At 40.2% G+C, this 21101-nt stretch overlaps 1 protein-coding gene across 1 annotated transcript in view; it reads left to right on the top strand.

Moving 5' to 3' along the window:
- Nucleotides 1-5831, top strand: part of FGF10 (fibroblast growth factor 10) — an 81105-nt gene extending 75274 nt beyond the window's left edge. Inside the window, exons 2-3 of the mRNA XM_075269189.1 lie at nucleotides 3656-3762; nucleotides 4930-5831. Coding sequence (XP_075125290.1) covers nucleotides 3656-3762; nucleotides 4930-5121 — 299 coding nt within the window. The 3' untranslated portion in view covers nucleotides 5122-5831. The remainder of the gene's footprint in view (nucleotides 1-3655; nucleotides 3763-4929) is intronic.
- Nucleotides 5832-21101: the final 15270 nt, after the last annotated feature.

Below are 21101 nucleotides of genomic sequence, written 5' to 3'. Positions count from 1 at the left end.
CATGAATCATAAGTGCTAATTTTTAGATTCTGGGTTCCCCTCAGACCCCAGTGTATATTAATTGGAGGCCCATCTGGCCATGATGTCCATGTCAGGATCCCGGAAGAGGAGCCCAAGGGAGCACCTGATGGCGCAATGTAGCCCATCAGAGGTGACTTCTGAAAATTTTGGAAAATTTTGGTCGAATCCAGTTTGATATGAACCAGTTTACTCGTGTCTACTCCAGACATAGTCATATGTGTTTAGACCTTTTACAGCAGGGAAAAGACAAAAAGCAACTTTCTTCTCCAATGAGAATAGATCATTCGAATGAATAACTACTATGTAACAGTGTAATAACCGTATACTTTTTGTTGGCGGATATTTCGCAACTTGATCAGAACAGTATACTACTATTATACAGTTTATTGTTAGATTAATTTATGTTTTTTGTGGTCATATAGTACCAGATTTCTACATTATTTTAGTTTATAGACAGGGAGGTTTTTACATATTGGGGGACCCAATTCAAAGCATTGAAAAGTGCCCCCAATATTGTGTCCCCTAAAGTAGCCCCCACATAGTGCCCCTTGACCCCTCAATGACCATTAAATCACAATATTACATATAAATAAAAAAAATTATACCAGCTAACCCCATAGACATATAGCTGCTAGGGTTGAGCAATCATGTTCGGAAAAGATCGGATTCCGACCGGCAATCGAGAAAATTTCACGATCGCGATCGGTACTATTTCCCACAATGCTTTGCTTAGCCTTCACACTGAGTATATGCTCCGCTTTATTCTGAGTGGAGTGTATACTCAGTGTGATGGCTCTGCTCTGGTTCCATAAGAATGAATGGAAGCAGCCGGCACACAGCCTTAACCCCCTGCGCGCCGGCTGCCTCCATTCATTCTAATGGGAGACTAAACTAACATCTCTAGTAGCTACTTACCTGCAGAGATGGCTGGTTCGGTGCCCAGTGTTCTCCTTCTTCTTTGCCTTGCTGCCGCTCCATGCTGCTCTTCTCGCCTCGCTGCTGCCGCCTCCCAGGTTAGTGTTTAAAGCGCTAGGAAGGCGGGGCTTGTGGCTTAGGAGAGTGTGGGCGGGTAAAGGGCGGGGAGACGTGACGTCTCCCCTCCCAGTACCTGCCCACACTCTCCTAACCCGCCCACATTCTCCTAATCTGGGAGACAGGGGTCAGCCATGCGAGAAGAGCAGTGTGGAGCGGCAGCGAGGTGAAGAAGAACTCCGGGCACCGGAGCAGCCATCTCTGCAGGTAAGTGGACACCAGGGGGGACTAAGTAGCCAGAGGTTTAAAAAAAAATCCTCTGGCTACTTAGTAATTCACTACACAGCATGGATTCTAACAATTAAAGCGTTCAATTGTTAGATTCCATGCTGTATAGTGAATAGGATTGCTTTTAAAATCCGATCTCCGATTAATAAAAAAATCCCATTGACTTGCATTGGGATCGGAACTGGGATCGAGATCGGGTTCGAATGAAAAATGATCGGAAATCGGATTTTAAAGTCGATCCTGAAAAGTAAAGATCGGCTCAACTCTAATAGCTGCCTGCAGGATCCAGCTGTCCTGGATCCCCCCAGGGGTACCTATAGGTAAATCCAGCCCTATGCATCGACCATTTGACACCTCTCCCTCTTGGGAAGCTGAAAGATGTTCTTATTAATGTGGAAAATGTGCAAAAACAAATAACACGTGTTAATATGTTTTACTACAACATGGTAGGATAATAAAGTGAAAATAAAGCCCACTCAAGCTGTATATATTACCCCTAATGATGTCCAAATTCCATATGAAATAGTTTACGTCTGCTTTTCCCATCAGCCGTTACCTTTTATTACTTTTTATAATGAAAAAAAATCTAAGCAATTAAAATATTTTTTGGCCGTGAAGATTAGTCCAACACCTGCAGTCCATGTCACAGCGATCCGCCCAGTTATCTGTTGTGCGCGGCCATAGGCTGCCATGACGGCTGTTATCTGTTCCATACGCTTTATCCATAAAATGCATAGAGATGTGAACTGCAGCTGTTTTACATATGCCGGCACTTCATCTGTTTATCGTGTTACTTGTTTGGTGGATTTGGCAGAACACCATAGTGCGAAAGACTGTGCCGCTGAAGTATGTTAAGTATTCAGCACGTTGACTTGGCACAAGTGACTAGTTAACTCTGTTTTCTTTCCTGTAATCTCTTGGTTATTGACACCAGTAAAACATGTTCCATGTGCCTGCAGCTATTGGACGCATGTGTCTCAGAGCCTGGCTTGGAATTTAGGTTTGCCCCTGTTTGCACTCACGTTGTTTCTTTTTCCTGTTTGTTACTTCCATTTCTAGTGCACCAATGGTGATGACTTTATGGACAGATTTGCCTTGTCGCAACCTCTTGTCCCAGTTTGTTGGCTGGAGTAAACATTAAATGGGTTGACCACTTTGGACAAGCTTAATGGGGGGAAGGGTTCCCCTGCCCTGTTCTCCCTCAGGCTCCCATTTATACTCCTAGGTGACCAATAGGAGACAGAGTGGTCAATGAGACCGGACGTGCTGTTATTTGATTGACAGATGGAGACTGGCGCAGTCACTCCAATTTTTTCCATTGTGTTGTATGTGTTACATAAGGCAGACTTAACTTTAAAGTGACTCATATATATATATATATATATATATATATATATATATATATATATATATATATATATATATCCATTACCTATACGACATTTACTTGCCTAATGCTCTTCGTTCCAGAAACCATGTCCCCATTTCTTTGGTCCTCCACTATAAAATGGTCATTGGCACCTTTAGGGGCCCTGTCTATAAATCAGAGAATACCTAATCCCTTCCAATGACATAGCAGCAATGATGTCATCCCATTCTTCAGGTTCTTCTAGGCATTACTAAAAAATAACCGCAAGTTGGAACAGCCATGACACACCCCTGCGGAACCATTCTGGGCAGGAGAATAAGCAACGCTGCACAGGCTGTGTTAGGGCTGATCCCGCATGCAGTGATCTTTTGGGAATGATGGGAACAGAAGACTGGGACTAAAATCAGGAGCTTCCCATGCCAAGGGCTTGGACGGGAGGCATAATTTACAGACAGTGTCCCTGGAGATACAAGGGGACTAGAAGAGCTGATCTTTGGGAGGGTACCTGATGACTTCAAGGGAGGGTAATGCAGGGTTAAAATAGAGGGTGGAGAGTCACTTTATCTTTGACATGGATGGGGTTATCCCAATTCTAAAATACATTAAAGTGGTTTTCTCGGATTTACAAAATTTAGCCATTTGTTCAATCTGTATTACTGCTTTAGACCAGTGATTAGTTACAGTGGCCACATGTATGACTGGTCGGTAAGGACCAACCTTAACCGCTGGAGTGGTGGTGCTGGCTGAAATTGAAAAAATATGTTTTTTTGTTGATTTTTTTTTAACATTCTGTTTGTTGCCAACTTTTTAAAAGAAATTCCTTTAAGGCCAATGGTTTCAAAAAACATTTTGGACAATTGTAATTGCTAGTCTATTGAGGTTTATTTAACATCACAAGTTTTCAGTGTGAGCTTCAGTTCGTTCCGGTTCTTTCAAAATAATGTTGTTTTCTTTAAGTAAAATTGGATCTAAAAATTTTAACCTTCTTCTTTTTGTGTATTCTAGGTGCATTGGAGATAACATCTGTGGATGTTGGGGGGATTGTGGCCATCAGAGCCGTCATAAGCAATTTTTATTTAGCCATGAGTAAAAAAGGCAAAGTATATGGCTCTGTAAGTATTTCACTTTTTTATTTTATTTTTTTAAATTAATTTTTGGGAGGGTTTTCGAGAGAGGAAAATTATTAATTGATGTTGGTTCGTGCGCTTCACATATTCACAGACTAGGGGTAGAGATGAGCGAACAGTAAAATGTCCAAGGTTCGATATTCATTTCGAGTAACCCCTCAATATTCGACTACTCGAATCGAATATTGAACCCTATTATAGCCTATGGGGGGAAAATGCTTGTTTCAGGGGTAGGCAACGTTCGATCAAATTATACTTACCAAGTCCACGAGTGAGAGTCGGGCTGGATCCTCCGAGAAGTCTTCTCCTTGCAGGGGCCCTGCGGCGTCTTCCGGCTCTTCATTCACTCTGTCATCGGGCCTGGGCAGAGCCGAGTGCACATGCCCACACTACAAGCGGAGATGCGCAGTCGGCTCTGCCCAGGCCCGATGCCTGGCAGAGTGAATGAAGAGCCGGAAGACGCCGCGGGGAAGCTGCACGGAGAAGACTTCTAAAGGTAGGAGAAGAACCAGCATTGATTGGCCGACTGTATAGCATTCGGCCAATCAATGCTGGTTCTGCATCGAACTTTTACATTCGAACAGCGAGTGGTACTCGATCGAGTACGAGTATTTCGAATACCGTAGTATTCGATCGAACACCTACTCGATCGAGTACTACTCGCTCATCTCTAACTAAGGGTCATTCATGGAAGGCAGATTAACCTATTTGTGGAATGAGTTAGAAAGTGTAAGGCTGAGTTCACATCTGCGCTTGGTGACCCTTCAGGGATTCTGTGGATGGCACATTTTTCAGACGAAAACCAGGAAGAAAACCGGCAGCCCTCATTATAGTCTATGGGGTTTATGGGCTTTAGTGGGTGTTTGGGTGGCCAAATGGACCCAAACAACAGAAACGTCAACGTTAGTGTGTACCTAGCATCAGGATGAACTATCTCCTAAATTTTGCCACCTTACAACCAGAAACTTAAATGTATGTTATTGAGATTTTACACGATGGAACAACACAAAGCAGTCGATAAGTAAAATGATACAAGTTAAAAATCGGGAAAGTGTCGAATTGTCTTGTTTCCACCGATTTTAAATTTACCCAATTTTTATGTTTTAGATAAATTTTTAACTCATCATGTATTTTTGTCTTCTATATTAACAGAAAGAATTTAATATAGACTGTAAACTAAGGGAGAGAATAGAGGAGAATGGCTACAACACGTACGCATCACTCACATGGAAAAATAATGAGAGACAAATGTTTGTGGCACTAAACGGGAAAGGAACCCCAAAGAGAGGACCAAAAACGAGGAGGAAAAACATGAACGCCCATTTTCTCCCCATGCCTTTATAACATTGCATGAAGGATTTGAGGTATTTTTGGACTAAGGCCTTGCGACGAACGCTCTAAAGAACTCGTAAAAGAAGGACGTTTATGGTGGACCATGTGTGTGTCGGAACATTTGAGAATTTTTGGTTGGTACAGTGTCATAGTCGGAATTCTAAAAGCTAAAGCTCTTCGAGGATTTATTTGTACGATACATGGATAGGAGACGATCTGACAGACGATCATCTGGGAAAGTTATTTATGGAATACTAACTCAAATCCGAGATCATCGATGCTTATTTGGGCCCAATGAGAAGTCACAAAAGCAATTATAAGAAGCACTTGGGTCAACCCTACAGGAATAACGGATATTTCTGACGAGACACCCAAAAAGAATGTATAGGATCAAGATGTGGAAACATGATCGAGCTGTTCTAAAAAAATGACTCTTGTGTTATGCCTGTGTATTCTACCATCCCCTATCCCTTCTCTGTTTCTTTGTAAGTTATTTATTTAATAGAACGTTTACTATGTCTCTTCAGTGTTTGAGTCGTGTGTCTACAAATTTTGCATCTGTTTTAATCTCATTAATAAAACGAGATTGGGCCCTATTTATCAAAACTGTCTAAAACCGAGGCCCCATATCGCTGAAACGTAACTTTTTTGTATTGTTGCAGATTCTGTTGCGGTTTTTTTGAGCCAAAGCCAAGAATGTTTACAAATGGAATCGGAACTATATAGAAAGTTCTTACCCTTCTAACTTCTGCTCAATCCACTCTTAGCTTTGGCATTAAAAAAACCAAAATCTCCAACAATTAAAGCTGCGTTTCCTCCTTGGCCTGGTTGAGCAGCTTCGATACATTAGGCCTAAGATTTTTTTTTTTTTTTTTTGTTCTGCTTAAACATCCTACGTGACAATGTTCTAGTTCTGAAAAGATGTGGAGACATTTCTATCTAAGAAAAAATAGAAAAACTCTATTTATCAGTTGATCCTATAGGCAGGTTACTTTGGCGGCTAGTAGGGTTGAGCCGATCTTGAGATTTCAAGATCGATTTTAAAATCCGATTTCCGATCATTTTCCAGCCGATCTTGATCCCAAGCTCGATCGCCAATCGGAATCCGATCTTTTCCGATCCCGATCCTCAACCCTAGTCAATGCTTTTCTATGGGAAAAGTCACTTTTGGGGTTGAGCCGATCTTGAGATAACCCCCGATCTCGATCCCGCTGGGAAAGATCGGGTCGGAATTCCGATTGCGATTGTGAAATTTACTCGTTCGCCGATCCCGATCGCTCAACCCTAGCGGCTAGGCCTGAAGATAGAGGCTTGAATGTTTTTGAAATGAAAAATTTGAGAGTTTACTAGGGCCATAGTCTACACATCATAGTGATACATTAACAGCTCTCTTTTACAACTCATTACCATATTTTTTTATTTTTTTTCTACCGTCGTCATTTTGTAAGTTATGGCTTGTAAGGACCTAAAAGAAGGGATTCGCTGGGCCATATTAATAAAGCGGCATTACGGTTGATGTCACCAAGAGGAGAACTGACTTTTTTTACTGCATTGAGATTGGCTTGTGTAGACATCATCAATGTAACATGTAATCTGTTCTGTGCCATTTCCATGTCGTGTATGTCTTCTACATAAAGAGATGATAATAACCTATAACAACTGACTTTATTATGGATGGGTAACATCAGTTGCGTAGCTAGGCCGGGCTGGTGGGTCGTGTTCCCCCAGGTGCTGGGTACCAAATGGGAACACCAACAAGCCATTCTGCCTTGGCCAGAGTATTTAGCTACAGGACTAGGGTAGAAGTCTGAAACTTTGCTCCGAATGAAGCCTAGCTACGACTCTGGGTCATATAATATTATCTTGAGGCAGAAATTATATCGGTTTCATATTTACCGCTTTTATTATAGTACAGTATGTACCTCTTTTAGACGATATAAGCCAATGGTCTCAGTTGTAGAGTTATGATACAGTGTATAATGCCTGTTATTCTACGAGTACTTATAATCAAAATTCTACATCGAAATCATTGTCTGATTGTCTGTATCGGAATAGAGTTGAAGAATTTTTTTTGAAAATACATGTACGGTTATATACATTTAGTGCCCAAAAAAAGTGCATATAACACGTACATTATTTAAATACAGCCATATTTAAAGCCCAAGGATAAATATATTTCTAATTTAAAAAAAAAAAAATACAGTCAATAGAATTAAATAAATATAAATTTTAAAAAAATCAGTACAATTTCAAAAATTTCCAAATTTGAATCTTTGATTTCATTTTTTTTTTTTTTTAAAAGAGACAATACAAATGGCCAGCCATCCCTAGAGTCTCTTACTGTTTGAAAAAAAAGTTAAAGACTATGAAAATTTTTTTTATCTTATAATTTTTTTGGCAACTAATTTAAAAAAATTACAAAATCTCTCAATTTTTTTTCCCTTTTCAAAACAAAAAAATTACATATCTGGACTCTTGCAACTTGAGATATAAAATATTCAAGACTCATTATCATACGTTAATATTCAATCCACCCATTAATACTCTCTCACCTAAATTAGTAAGGGTTTTTTTCTCCTTCCTTTTTACGGCTAGGTTCACACCAGGTTTGGGTAAGAAGTTTGGCCAGACTGTTTCAAATGATCCAAACATTGTCTATGCAGTTGCGTACGTCATCTGTAAACATGCAATGACATGTTCTCCCGAGAAGACTCTCCTATAGATTGTAGACATGTAAGGGGTTCCATCACTTAGGACTCTCTTTATGACCTAGAATGAAGAGCCCCTCTATTCTCTTTTGGCAGACTCTTCACATCACTTCATCGTATCCATTATCTGAGTCAAAGGTGGGCACAGATATTATGGAACCCCGCACCAAATTGTCTTGTTGGCCCACTTGAGTCCCTAGACTTTGTGTCCAAGGCAGTCCAAGGGGGTCTTTGGTTCAAAGGGCCAATGAAGGAAATATCAATAACCTCTTTGGTGGTCTAGGATTGTGGACTGCTCAGACATAGACAATAAAAGTCTCTGTGATTGGCCAACTAGTACGATGCAGTCTCAGGTTAATCAACAGCAGGCTACAAAGTAAGAATGTTTTTAAGAAAATTGAAATGTTAATAGTATTTTTTATCAAATGAATGAAGAAAAGTGAAATCTAAATCCTATCAATATTTGGTTGTCCTTTGGAGGAGGAGTCCTAGAAGCGATGATACAGCCCCCGCAGAGCCCTGATCTCAACATCATCCAATCTGTCTGGGAAGACATGAAGAGACAAAAGGATTGGGGCAAGCCTACATCCACAGAAGATCTGTGCTTAGTTCTCCAAGATGGCGGGAACAACCCTGCCCAGTTCTATCAAAAATGATACCAAAAAAAAATTGAAAACAATAAAGTATTAGCGGTTTTATTTTTGAAAGCATTCTTACTTTGCAGCACAATGTATGAGGAAACGTGAAGATTGCGCAGGGTAAGGGGGTAAGAAAAGCAGGAGATTTGTCGTCCATTGCCCATGGACAGAGTTGGCCTCTTCCAGTCTTTAAGCCCCTATGCAACTGAACAATCTGGTTCCCATATGATTATCTTCATGGAGCAAACTTATACCAATATACTAAGGGCACTCTTGACATACAAATAAGTTAATAAGTCTATGGACATCTTTTGACCCAAATGTGCGTGAACCTAGCCGAAATATTTATTTGAGTTTTTTTAAAAAAATTTATGAACAGATGAGAACATCCCACGTCCTATACGCACAACAGGCATCACAGAACACTAGTGTTACCATGATTTTTTTTTTTTTAACCAGCGTCCTTCTAAGAGTAATGTAGTCTAAGAATATTATTTTGTTAAAACACTTTACCTGGTAATATGAGATTATATTGATGCTGCAGTTTTACCTTCAAATTTCTTGTAAAAAAAAATGTTTTATTTTTATTCTTTGGAAACTGTATTTTGGTACAAATGAGATACTTACTAATGTGTCTTTTTACTAAAAATTTAACCACTAGAAATACTGGTCGTGGTTTTATAAGTTATTTGAGTCAATGCTTTTTACCGGCACTTCCAATGTAAAATCTTTTATTTAAGTACTAGCTGTTTTAAAGGAGCTTTCCCATAAATTGCAAAATGGTTAGATTGTGCGGTCTTCCTCAATAAAGCTGATAATATAACATGCTTGTCAGACCTGTGTCACGTTACTCCTGCATGTAGTGCCACTTTTTAGGACTATACCGTGGACCATTTCCACGTTTTGCACCTTAAAATCCTCTCCAAAAATCAGTCTTAATCTGTCCACTATTGGAAATAATGTGAAGCCATGATGGCCATGATGGAGATGCACTCTAAAGAGAAGTGGTCTGCCAAATCTGTCCGAGAATCTCCAATGGACAGCAACAGCAAAGTCCAGGGGTCAGTACCAGAGGTCCACCAGGCCTTCATCACCAATGAGCGTGGATCCCCTGGTACGGACCTCTGATCTTTGCTGTTGCTGTCCATTAAACTCTCCGGTCTTCCGGAGGCTACAGGTCGAACCGCTGCCACTCTCACCTTGAATCAACATCTACATGAGCTATAGAGTGTTGTGACTGTTCACAACCCCACGAGGTGAGAGGCCATCTGCTTTTTCTACAACACATTTATATCACCAAGGTTAAATACTACACTTAGTGCGTTCAGTGTCTCTCTCCTTTTGTCTCCAAGAATCTCCAATGAGACAAATTCCGGCATGAAGCAAAATTGAGGTTTGGTACAAGGAAGGCTCTCGCACCAAATGTGGGCCACAATGTCATCCATCTGTTCCATTCTACTGGCGTAGAGGGATTGGTAAATCTCCCCAAGTGTATGCAAACCCGCAAAAGAAACCTCACCTTCGGGAGCAGATTCCACGAAGCCACCTCAAAATCTTTTCCAAAAGCTACTCTTAAAATAGAGAAGTGCAATCTGCTTGATCACAAGCAGGGTTCGACCTGAATATTCCAAATTGTTACGTTTTTAATGAAACCAAACAATTTGGGATTTGTTTCGGATGAACTAAAATGGTCAAGGCAATATGCATTGCAGGAAGTTATTATACTAAGGGGAGGTGAAAAATATAAAAAAACATTTTAACTCACCTTCCATAACCTTTTTTGGGCTTCGTCGTGGTGTCTGGTGTTCTCCTGTTGACATCATACACCCTGGAGTCTCCACGGCGGCCTGTGATTGGGCCATAACGTTAACATGGGCACCCTAAGCACCATGATATCATCGAGGAAACCGAGAGAGACTGCTGGACGCTGTGTTGAGGCCCAAAAGATGTAACAGAAGGTGAGTAGGAATGTTTTTTATTTTTTGCACCTCCCCTGAGTCTCCATCTATTAGACTGTTGGATCTTAAGAGTCTCCAGAGTATAATAATGTCACCTATGCTTCTATCTGAACTTGTTTGACCCGAAAGGAATCGGGGCACCAAACCTCTTTAACCTGAAATGAATGTTGGGGGGTTTCGTCCATCTCTAACCCTAAAACATTAGTCCACAACCTTTTTCATAGTTACCACTATGGCCATAACTGAGGGCTTCCATGGCAAGCCACATAATGGGCCATGGCCATAACTGAGGGATTCCATGGCGAGCCATTTAATGGGCCATAGCCATAATGGAGGGCTTCCATAGCAAGCTACATGGGCATTACAAGCTACGTGTAACTCCTGAGCTACTAGTTGGGGACCACTGCTATTGAAGTACAGTATTTATCACAATTATTGTAATACAATAGTCAGCCTTCTCTTCAGAAAAGAATGAAAATCTATCTAGAGGTAAGCATATGTTTTCTTCGCTCAGACCCTTCGAAAATTCTTGCCTGTATTTGACAGAAGTCATGTCAGTCCATACTGTGTATCTGGTAGATGCTGTCTCTCTCTCCCAGTAGGAAATCACAGCATCAGTTGCAAAAATACCAAATTATGTATAACTGCTTTAATGCTAGTAATCCTTCCTAAGTTAGTGAATAAGTCCCTTCCTTGGACTTGAAAGGACCAACGCTGCTGTTTTTTTACAGACCTTAGGTCTATGGAAAAGGAGCACTATTATGTGAATAAGACAGTAAGATTTTTGATGGATCTAATGGTATCTAAAAACAAGCGTACAAGTCTGTTTTTCCATTTTTGATGGCCAAGTGTCACCAGTCAGTGAAAAAAATGGATATTGGTATTTCTTTTTTGACCCAACTCACCGATCCATTAAAAAAAGATCCATTGATTTCTACAGTATTTGGCCCAAAAAAAACAAAGCAAGTAAAGTGGGCACCTAACAGCTGTTCCAAAAGCAACACAGTGTCATTGTGTGACTAAGGCCTTAGTATTAGATGGTCTAGAAAGTCCAGAGTCTAAGGCCAGATTTACCATTATGTCCAAAATTTAACCAATTACTGCCCAAGAAGATATAATATACCCTAAATCAAAGATCATTCATCTTACTTTCCTTCAAGGAATAAGAAATGACTAAAACTACATTGTTGGAATTCTAAGTAATTGCAGTAATTTTAACAATAAGATTTTACTAAGAACAAAGTTTTTGCTGTTCTCCCTAGTTCCCATTGTTGTGTGATGGTCCCCACTTATCAGATAGTGGATTCATTGTTTGACTGGCTCTTCCTGTTCTATGTCCACTCCTTTCCTAGACTTTCCTTGTCACTCTTCAATGTCCTAACCGCACCTTCGACACCCTATTTTATCAGATTTTCTTAAGTTAGTCCTTTCCAACTTCTTCAAGATGCCATTACGAAACACAAGCAGAAATGCTTCCGTTTCTACCCTGAGCCCGTCGGCTTACCACGAGTAATCCTCTTACATGATATTATTAGAGGCTTTACTTGTCACACACATACATTAGATAAATATATACAGTATGTATATAGGGGCATGCTGACTTCCCCACAACTTCTGCCTTCGATCGAACCAAGGATTAGACGTGTAGGATTTCATTCTGCTCCGTCCTTTGTCCCTTCCAGATAATAAGTGTCATCCAAAGTTTCTTCTAGCTGATCATTATTTCCTTTTTATGACAATTATCTTATATGTACGACAAGCTGCAGGGTATAGCCATCTTTTTGCTGCATCCACTAGATATTGGGCACTATAGATGGGCAGGGCTTTGGCCATGTGCAACCATATCATCTAGTCGTACCCTTAGACTATATTGACACAACCATGTCTGGACTATAACCATTAGAGATAGCTGAATCAATTCGCTCCAATCTGGGTTCAACCTAAATATTCCAAATTGTTTGGTTTTTTAACAAACTTGAACAACTGGGGATTTGCCTTGGACAAACTAAAATGGTGGTCACAATGTGCATAGGCTCCTAGGAACCGATCTATAAAACATAGTGTAGAACACTGTCAGAACTCCTAGGAACCTATCTATAAAACATAGTGTAGAACACTGTCAGGGCTCCTAGGAACCTATCTATAAAACATAGTGTAGAACACTGTCAGGGCTCCTAGGAACCTATCTATAATACATAGTGTATAACACTGTCAGGACTACTAGGAACCTATCTATAAAACATAGTGTAGAACACTGTCAGGGCTCCTAGGAACCTATCTATAATACATAGTGTATAACACTGTCAGGACTACTAGGAACCTATCTGTAAAACATAGTGTAGAACACTCTCAGGGCTCCTAGGAACCTATCTATAAAACATAGTGTATAACACTGTCAGGGCTCCTAGGAACCGATCTATTATACATAGTGTAGAACACTGTCAGAACTCCTAGGAACCTATCTATAAAACATAGTGTATAACACTGTCAGGGCTCCTAGGAACCTATCTATAAAACATAGTGTAGAACACTGTCAGGGCTCCTAGGAACCTATCTATAATACATAGTGTATAACACTGTCAGGACTACTAGGAATCTATCTATAAAACATAGTGTAGAACACTCTCAGGGCTCCTAGGAACCGATCTATAAAACATAGTGTAGAACACTCTCAGGGCTCCTAGGAACCTATCTATAAAACATAGTGTATAACACTGTCAGGGCTCCTAGGAACCTATCTATAAAACATAGTGTAGAACACTGTCAGGGCTCCTAGGAACCTATCTATAAAACATAATGTATAACACTGTCAGCACTCCTAGGAACCTATCTATAAAACATAGTGTAGAACACTGTCAGCACTCCTAGGAACCTATCTATAAAACATAGTGTATAACACTGTCAGAGCTCCTAGGAACCTATCTATAATACATAGTGTATAACACTGTCAGGGCTCCTAGGAACCTATCTATAAAACATAGTGTATAACACTGTCAGGGCTCCTAGGAAGCTATCTATAATACATAGTGTAGAACACTATCAGGGCTCCTAGGAACCTATCTATAAAACATAGTGTAGAACACTATCAGGGCTCTTAGGAACCTATCCATAAAACATAGTGTAGAACACTGTCCGGTCTCCTAGGAACCTATCTATAAAACAGAGTGTATAACACTGTCAGGGCTCCTAGGAACCTATCTATAAAACATAGTGTAGAACACTGTCAGGGCTCCTAGGAACCTATCTATAAAACATAGTGTAGAACACTGTCAGGACTCCTAGGAACCTATCTATAAAACATAGTGTATGACACTGTCAGGGCTCCTAGGAACCTATCTATAAAACATAGTGTAGGACACTGTCAGGGCTCCTAGGAACCTATCTATAAAACATAATGTATAACACTGTCAGCACTCCTAGGAACCTATCTATAAAACATAGTGTAGAACACTGTCAGCACTCCTAGGAACCTATCTATAAAACATAGTGTATAACACTGTCAGAGCTCCTAGGAACCTATCTATAATACATAGTGTATAACACTGTCAGGGCTCCTAGGAACCTATCTATAAAACATAGTGTATAACACTGTCAGGGCTCCTAGGAAGCTATCTATAATACATAGTGTAGAACACTATCAGGGCTCCTAGGAACCTATCTATAAAACATAGTGTAGAACACTATCAGGGCTCTTAGGAACCTATCCATAAAACATAGTGTAGAACACTGTCAGGGCTCCTAGGAACCTATCTATAAAACATAGTGTAGAACACTGTCAGTGCTCCTAGGAACCTATCTATAAAACATAGTGTATAACACTGTCAGGGCTCCTAGGAACCTATCTATAATACATAGTGTATAACACTGTCAGGGCTCCTAGGAACCTATCTATAAAACATAGTGTATAACACTGTCAGGGCTCCTAGGAACCTATCTATAATACATAGTGTAGAACACTATCAGGGCTCCTAGGAACCTATCTATAAAACATAGTGTAAAACACTATCAGGGCTCTTAGGAACCTATCCATAAAACATAGTGTAGAACACTGTCAGGGCTCCTAGGAACCTATCTATAAAACATAGTGTAGGACACTGTCAAGGTTCCTAGGAACCAATCTATAAAAGATAGTGTATAACACTGTCAGGTCTCCTAGGAACCTATCTATAAAGCATAGTGTAGGACACTGCCATGGCTTCCATGAACCTCTCTGTCTAATTTCTAGCTCTCTAAGGCAAACACAGCCAAATTATATGACAGTGAAAGTGACATTATTATACTCTGAGATCTCTTCAGACCCCAGAGTATAATAGATGGAGACCCAAGGGAGATGAAAAAGATTTAAAAAAAAAACCAAAAAACTCATCTTTCCTCTTTTAGCCCTCCTTACAACATCCAAGTATCCAACATATCCTATTGGCGTCATGTGACCATGGTCCCTAGGATAAGTCAATATCTGATTGGTAGCAGCCCAACACCCAGGACCCTCACTGATCAGCTGTATGGTATTCACTGAATGCCAAGAGTAGCACTTGAATGGGACTGAACTGTACAGAGGCCAAACAAATGTGATGACAATGGTCTGTGAAGCAGAGTCAACATTCATGTGAGTTGTTAAGCCCCCACTGATGAAATATTAATAATCTATCCAGAAAAACCCTGTAATTTATCTGTAAAATTCCATTTGATAAGAAATTATCTCTGAATTTGGTGTTAATTGTAGATAAGTAAGTTAGAACATGGCTTAGGATACGCGTAATCCACCTGCAGTCGCACTCTATAACCCTGCTGAAAGATCCTGATAAATCACTATCTCCTCTGTCGCTGTTTTCTTAGAACATGTTTTCCATTCAACTCTCTAAAAAAAAGTCGAAAATTAATTTGATGATGTTTTGTCAACAAGAGATTAAAGTAAAAAAGGCGAATCCGAAAGACAATAAAACAGATGTTAAAAATCTTTACAAAACGAAATTGACTGAATTATTATTTCAAGATAAAAACAAGGCTCCTTATTGGGATTTCGCATGGTTAAGTTAGTGCACGCTACGTATGATGGTTTTTGGCTTCACCTGCAGACTGGGGGATTTTCCCGCACAGGTTTAAGCTTGGCGCTTTGTGGCATTGTCATACATAAGCAGAGGCAAGGAATGCTCCGGCTATACAAGTCTCTGATCCTCAGTTTATGCTGGACTCTTAAGAGGTGCAGACAGACGTGCACTGCTCCGTATTAAGGAACAGCCACAGAACAAGAAAGCTTGTCTTTTCCCTTTGAAATGTCTTAAACATGAAGTAAGCAGCGGCTTATGGCCCTTTCCGCTGCTAATCCACGATCCTGCAGTGTTTCGAACGTCTTGGTCTTGGAGAGTGCAGAAAGAGTGAACGAACTATTAAGCACAACGTGCGAGAAAAGTATGGTTAGCCTATACAAACAGAAGGAAAAGTGGAAGTGTACCAGGAATACTGAACTTAGAGTTGACCATGTTTAGGCTGATGTCACCCAGCTATATACCTCATCCCGTGACATCACCCCTGCACTAATACAGACCACCAATGACTGTCTCTCTGCTGTCTCTAACATCAGGTCTTCGTATTGGACTTCCTCCTACTAAACTTTCACATCCGTCCTGAATGCGGCCACCAGGCTCAACTTTCTGCCACTCCAGTACACAGAGGCATCTACCTTGAGTGAGTCTATGTACTGGTTGCTCATCCACCATACAATACAATATAAAATTATCACACTCATCCACAAGTCCCCCATAGCGCTGAACCCCCTATGTCTCCTTTCTCATCACTGTCTAACGCCCTAACCGTCCTCTCTGGTCTGCCAGGAATCTTAGACTTGTATCCTCTGTTATCCAAAAATCCCACTCCAATCTTCAAGACTATTCTTGAGCTGCACCAATGCTCTAGAATGCTTTACCCCAGACAAACAGATTGCTACCCAACTATGGCAGCCTCGAACATGCCCTAAAAACACTGTTTAGGTGGCTTATTACATAATCTGATCAGATTTTTTATCCAAAGATATCCTTTCGACTCTATTCCTCAGAACCTGTCCCCTCCTTCTAGAAGTTAGCTCTGTGTCTTGTATAATGGGTGTGCAATGATATTACACCCAACCCCTATACAAGGACTGGAGCTATCTGTTCCTGACCCCTTGTTGTGTATAGTACCAGCCTCAGAAGTGGTCGGTTTTTATGGCCGTGTCCTAAGGTCAGGATATAAAAAAACCCTAAATCTGGAACAACCCACCCCATATAGCTGATCGGTGTAGGGGCCCTAATATCATAGCCTATCCTAAAGCTAAGCCATAAAAACCTAAATCCTTTATCTACTACATCCTCTGTTAGATCGATCAGATCTGAAATATCCTGATATTGTACATTAGGTTGTCGCTAGTTTTACACCATTCCAGCTATGGTTGGCATGACAGGGGCTCAGGCGCGGCACCCTAATCTATGAAGCCCCCACTTAACATCTAAAAAGTGTTGGGACCCCGTACAGCCAATTCTTATGGACTATCCACTTTGAGCACTTGGCTTTCTAGATGTTTGCAAGGACAACTGCACTTAAGGTCGCCATACACATTGTACTATGGTAGTACTGGCTATATTGAAGGCAACTAAGCTCTTGCTTGACCCATACTACAATTATGTTTATCTATTGAGATTCCTTGACTTTGCATTGGCAATGGCCGTGGATGAAGTAGCCAACACACACTTAGTAGATCTGCAGATTCTTGGCCCAGATTCTATGTAATAGCAGCATTCTGTAACATCAGAAGACCTCAAGTTCAGCCCATTCCCCATCTCTTCCGTACCACTATTCCTGATGTTTTGTAGAACATTTTACAATCTTGCCAAGGTTATCTCTGAGAACGATAAGATCTGCTTAAGACTCAGTGTGTTTACGTGACGGATACTTTATCCTAGCAAGTACTAGGAAAACCGAGAACAACAATATGTGGTTTGTGGTGTCGACTTGGCCCACGCCACCAATTCTTGCTCTTGAACATGTAATGAAATTTGTTGCTTGTTTCGGAATGTCCCCGCTTTGCATTATGTTTGTACGCCATGGTTATTTGTTTACTAGAATAATGATATTACCTCTGCCAGCTACGCAAAATGGTATGGTCCAGGGTAGTAGCTAAAGCGGGTGCAATAATAGCAATTGTACCTGGCCTGCCCTGACCACAGATTTCCAAAGGCACATAAGAATCCTCTAATATTTTGACACAAGACCCTGTTATAGGGTTTGCAAGCCACAAAAGTTGTCAATTATCCCTCAGATTTGGTAATTTTTAAGATTCTATCATGATTATCGCCCTCCATCAGATAGTCCTATTCCACGATGCCCGCACGCTCAATGTCCTGCACTTCTTTGCAGCCCTTCCCCAAGGTTGTTGAAAACCCGACTCGTTTTCCCCATCATTGCTCTGCAAGGCTCTCTGCTCTTGTAGGGTTGTGCACCTTACTGCAGGTGATATAGATATACTCAGTTGGTACAGAGTTGGCTTATGGATATGGGATACACCCTTTAAGTCCTATACAGTGATCCAGACTTTGCTACAGGTTTCCGTAGTCTTTGTCACCAGCAATTGACACAGTTTAGCAGCTAGCCACCAGAAGGTCGGGGCAGGTAGAGTTTGTGCAAAACAGTAGACAGGTCAGGGATAGCAACATTCATTCTCAGCAGTAGTCAGGCAATAAGTCAGGACAGGTGACATACAGAGGACAAGTCAGGTCTAAGGCTGAGAATATAAACAAGAAAGCTTCTTAGTAGTCTCTGAAGAATCATATTGCTAAGGCATAAGAATATAGGAGAAACCTGTGAGGAATGTATATTGGTTAATTGGTTGGTTACTCCAGCCCTTTAACCAATATATATTCCTCACAGGTTTCTCCTATATTCTTGTGCTTTAGGCCTGGTTCACATCTACGTTTGGACCCCCTAGCAAAATAATGAATGCATTGACAAGTGGTGAGCATAAACTATAATTGGGTCCATGTGTTTTCCGCGCGGTCTGTGCACAGAACATGTGGAGAGGAAAGTAGTTCATGAAGTACTTTTCTTTCCTCATGACTCGTGCGGACAGTGCGCAGAAAACACACGGACCCCATTATAGTCTATGGGGTCCGTGTGCTTTCATAAGCTTATCGCTTGTCAATGCGTTTGGTATTCCGTTCTGGGAGGAAGATGTGAACGCAGATGTGAACTGGGCCTTAGCATTAGGATTCTTCAGATACTACTAAGATTCTTGTTTGTATTCTTGGCTTTTGACCTGACTTGTCCTCTGTATGTCCCCCGTCCTGACTTATTGCCTGACTAATGCTGTGAATGAATGTTGCTATCCCTGACCTGTCTACTGTTTTGCACAAACTCCACCTGCCCCGACCTCTGCCTGCTGATTTGGTACCACATGCAAAATTGTGTCAATTGCTGGTAACAAGGACTACGGAAATCTGCAGCAAAGTCCAGATCACTGTATAGGACTTGAAGGGTGAATCCCAGATCCATAAGCCACCTCTGTAGCAACTGAGTATATCTATATCACTTCCAGTAAGGTCCGCAACCCCACACAGGACGACATATCACACCACTGAAGCCTGACCACCTTCAAGTCCAGCTGCATGCAAAATACAGGTTGTTTTTGTTGAGTCCTGAGAGCATTGACAATTTGCAAGTCCCTGGAATCTGCCATGCCACTGCTATATATTGTAATTTCCCGATGCTCCTCTGCTATACATTACTTCAGGGTTCCAGTTCATGCATTCTAAAATTATTCCGCCAACCCACTTTGCTTTCATGCTATTACCCCTTACCCCTTTCTAAGATTCTTTTCTTAGAAGCATGTCAATGACACTTGGCCTAGTAGATAAAGAGATATGATATATGGTTGTGATTTCATCATTCGATCCATGGTGTATCCCTGATGAACTTTACTGACCCCTCTCACATGGAGAACCGCACATACGCTGGAGTTTGCAGAGCAGTCTGTTTTACCATTTCACATCTTGTCTGCATGTTAGCTATCTTACCCCCTTAATAGCAACCAAATGTACTTTATGTAATGCCGTATTGTACAGATTGCAGCAGAAAATGTTAACTATTTCCTCTCCAACTGGGCTCATTTGACAGTAGAAGGGGAAAAAAACGGTTTCCTGAATATCAAGTAGTGACCAAGATTGTCCAAGCCATTATGGTCATGCTTGACGTTGGGAGTCTATTGGCTCAATTTTGCAATAACATTGTCTGATCTAAACTTGATAGTTGTTATAGATTATCTAAATCTGTCTGATCTCACGGATGTTCCTAAGTAGGACGTTTGGTCAGTACAGAATAATGTCCGTGTCTTTGGATCCATCGGAACCCTCCAGATTGTCTGTATCCATAATATCTCCTATTGTATGCCCCTAGTATCATACATAAAAGGATTATGGTAAGTTCCATTGGACAGCAGAGCTCCATTACAGAACGAATTCTGTCCATGAATTTGTATGAAAAATCTCCAGTAAGAGAGCAACGAGCCCAAAGATAGGGAGCAAGAATGGGGTTGTCCAAGAAAATTCCTATATCTGTTTATCATTGTATCTATCTACCTATTAGGGTTGAGTGATCGGGATTGGGAAAGATCGGATCCTGATCAACGATCGAGCAATTTTCACGATCACAATCGGTTGGAAAATGATCATAAATCGGATTTTAAAAACGATCCTGAAATCTCAAGATCGTCTCAACCCTACTATCTATCTATCTATCTATCTATCTATCTATCTAACTATCTATCTATCTCCTATCTATCTATCTATCTATCTATCTATCTATTTATCTGTTATCTATCTGTCTATCTATCTATCTATCTATCTATCTATCTATCTATCTATCACCTATCTATCTCTATCTATCTATCTATCTATCTGTCTGTCTGTCTGTCTGTCTGTCTGTCTGTCTGTCTATCTATCTATCTATCTATCTATCTATCTATCTATCATCTATATCTCTTATCTATCTATCTATCTATCTATCTATCTATCTATCATCTATCTTTCTATCTATCTATTATCTATCTATCTAATCTATACATTATCTATTTATCTGTTATCTATCTATCTCCTATCTATCTATCTATCTATCTATCTATCTATCTATCATATCTATTTATCTGTCATCTATCTATCTATCTATCTATCTATCTCCTATCTATCTATCTATCTATCTATCTATCTCCTATCTATCTATCTATCTATCTATCTATCTATCTATCTATCTATCTCCTATCTATCTATCTATCTATCTATCTCCTATCTATCTATCTATCTATCTATCTATCTATCTCCTATCTATCTATCTATCTATCTATCTATCTATCTATCTCCTATCTATCTATCTATCTATGTATCTATCTATCTCCTATCTATCTATCTATCTATCTATCTATCTATCTATCTCCTATCTATCTATCTATCTATCTATCTATCTATCTATCTATCTCCTATCTATCTATCTATCTATCTATCTATCTATCTCCTATCTATCTATCTATCTCCTATCTATCTATCTATCTATCTATCTATCTATCTATCTATCTTCTATCTATCTATCTATCTATCTATCTATCTCCTATCTATCTATCTATCTATCTATCTATCTGTCTATCAATCTTTATGTCTCTCATATTTATTTAT

The sequence above is a fragment of the Leptodactylus fuscus genome, chromosome 1, assembly GCF_031893055.1.
Source record: "Leptodactylus fuscus isolate aLepFus1 chromosome 1, aLepFus1.hap2, whole genome shotgun sequence".
NCBI classification, from domain to species: domain Eukaryota; kingdom Metazoa; phylum Chordata; class Amphibia; order Anura; family Leptodactylidae; genus Leptodactylus; species Leptodactylus fuscus.
Note: the sequence above shows the minus strand (reverse complement) of the source record. Positions and strands in the feature narration are given on the sequence as shown.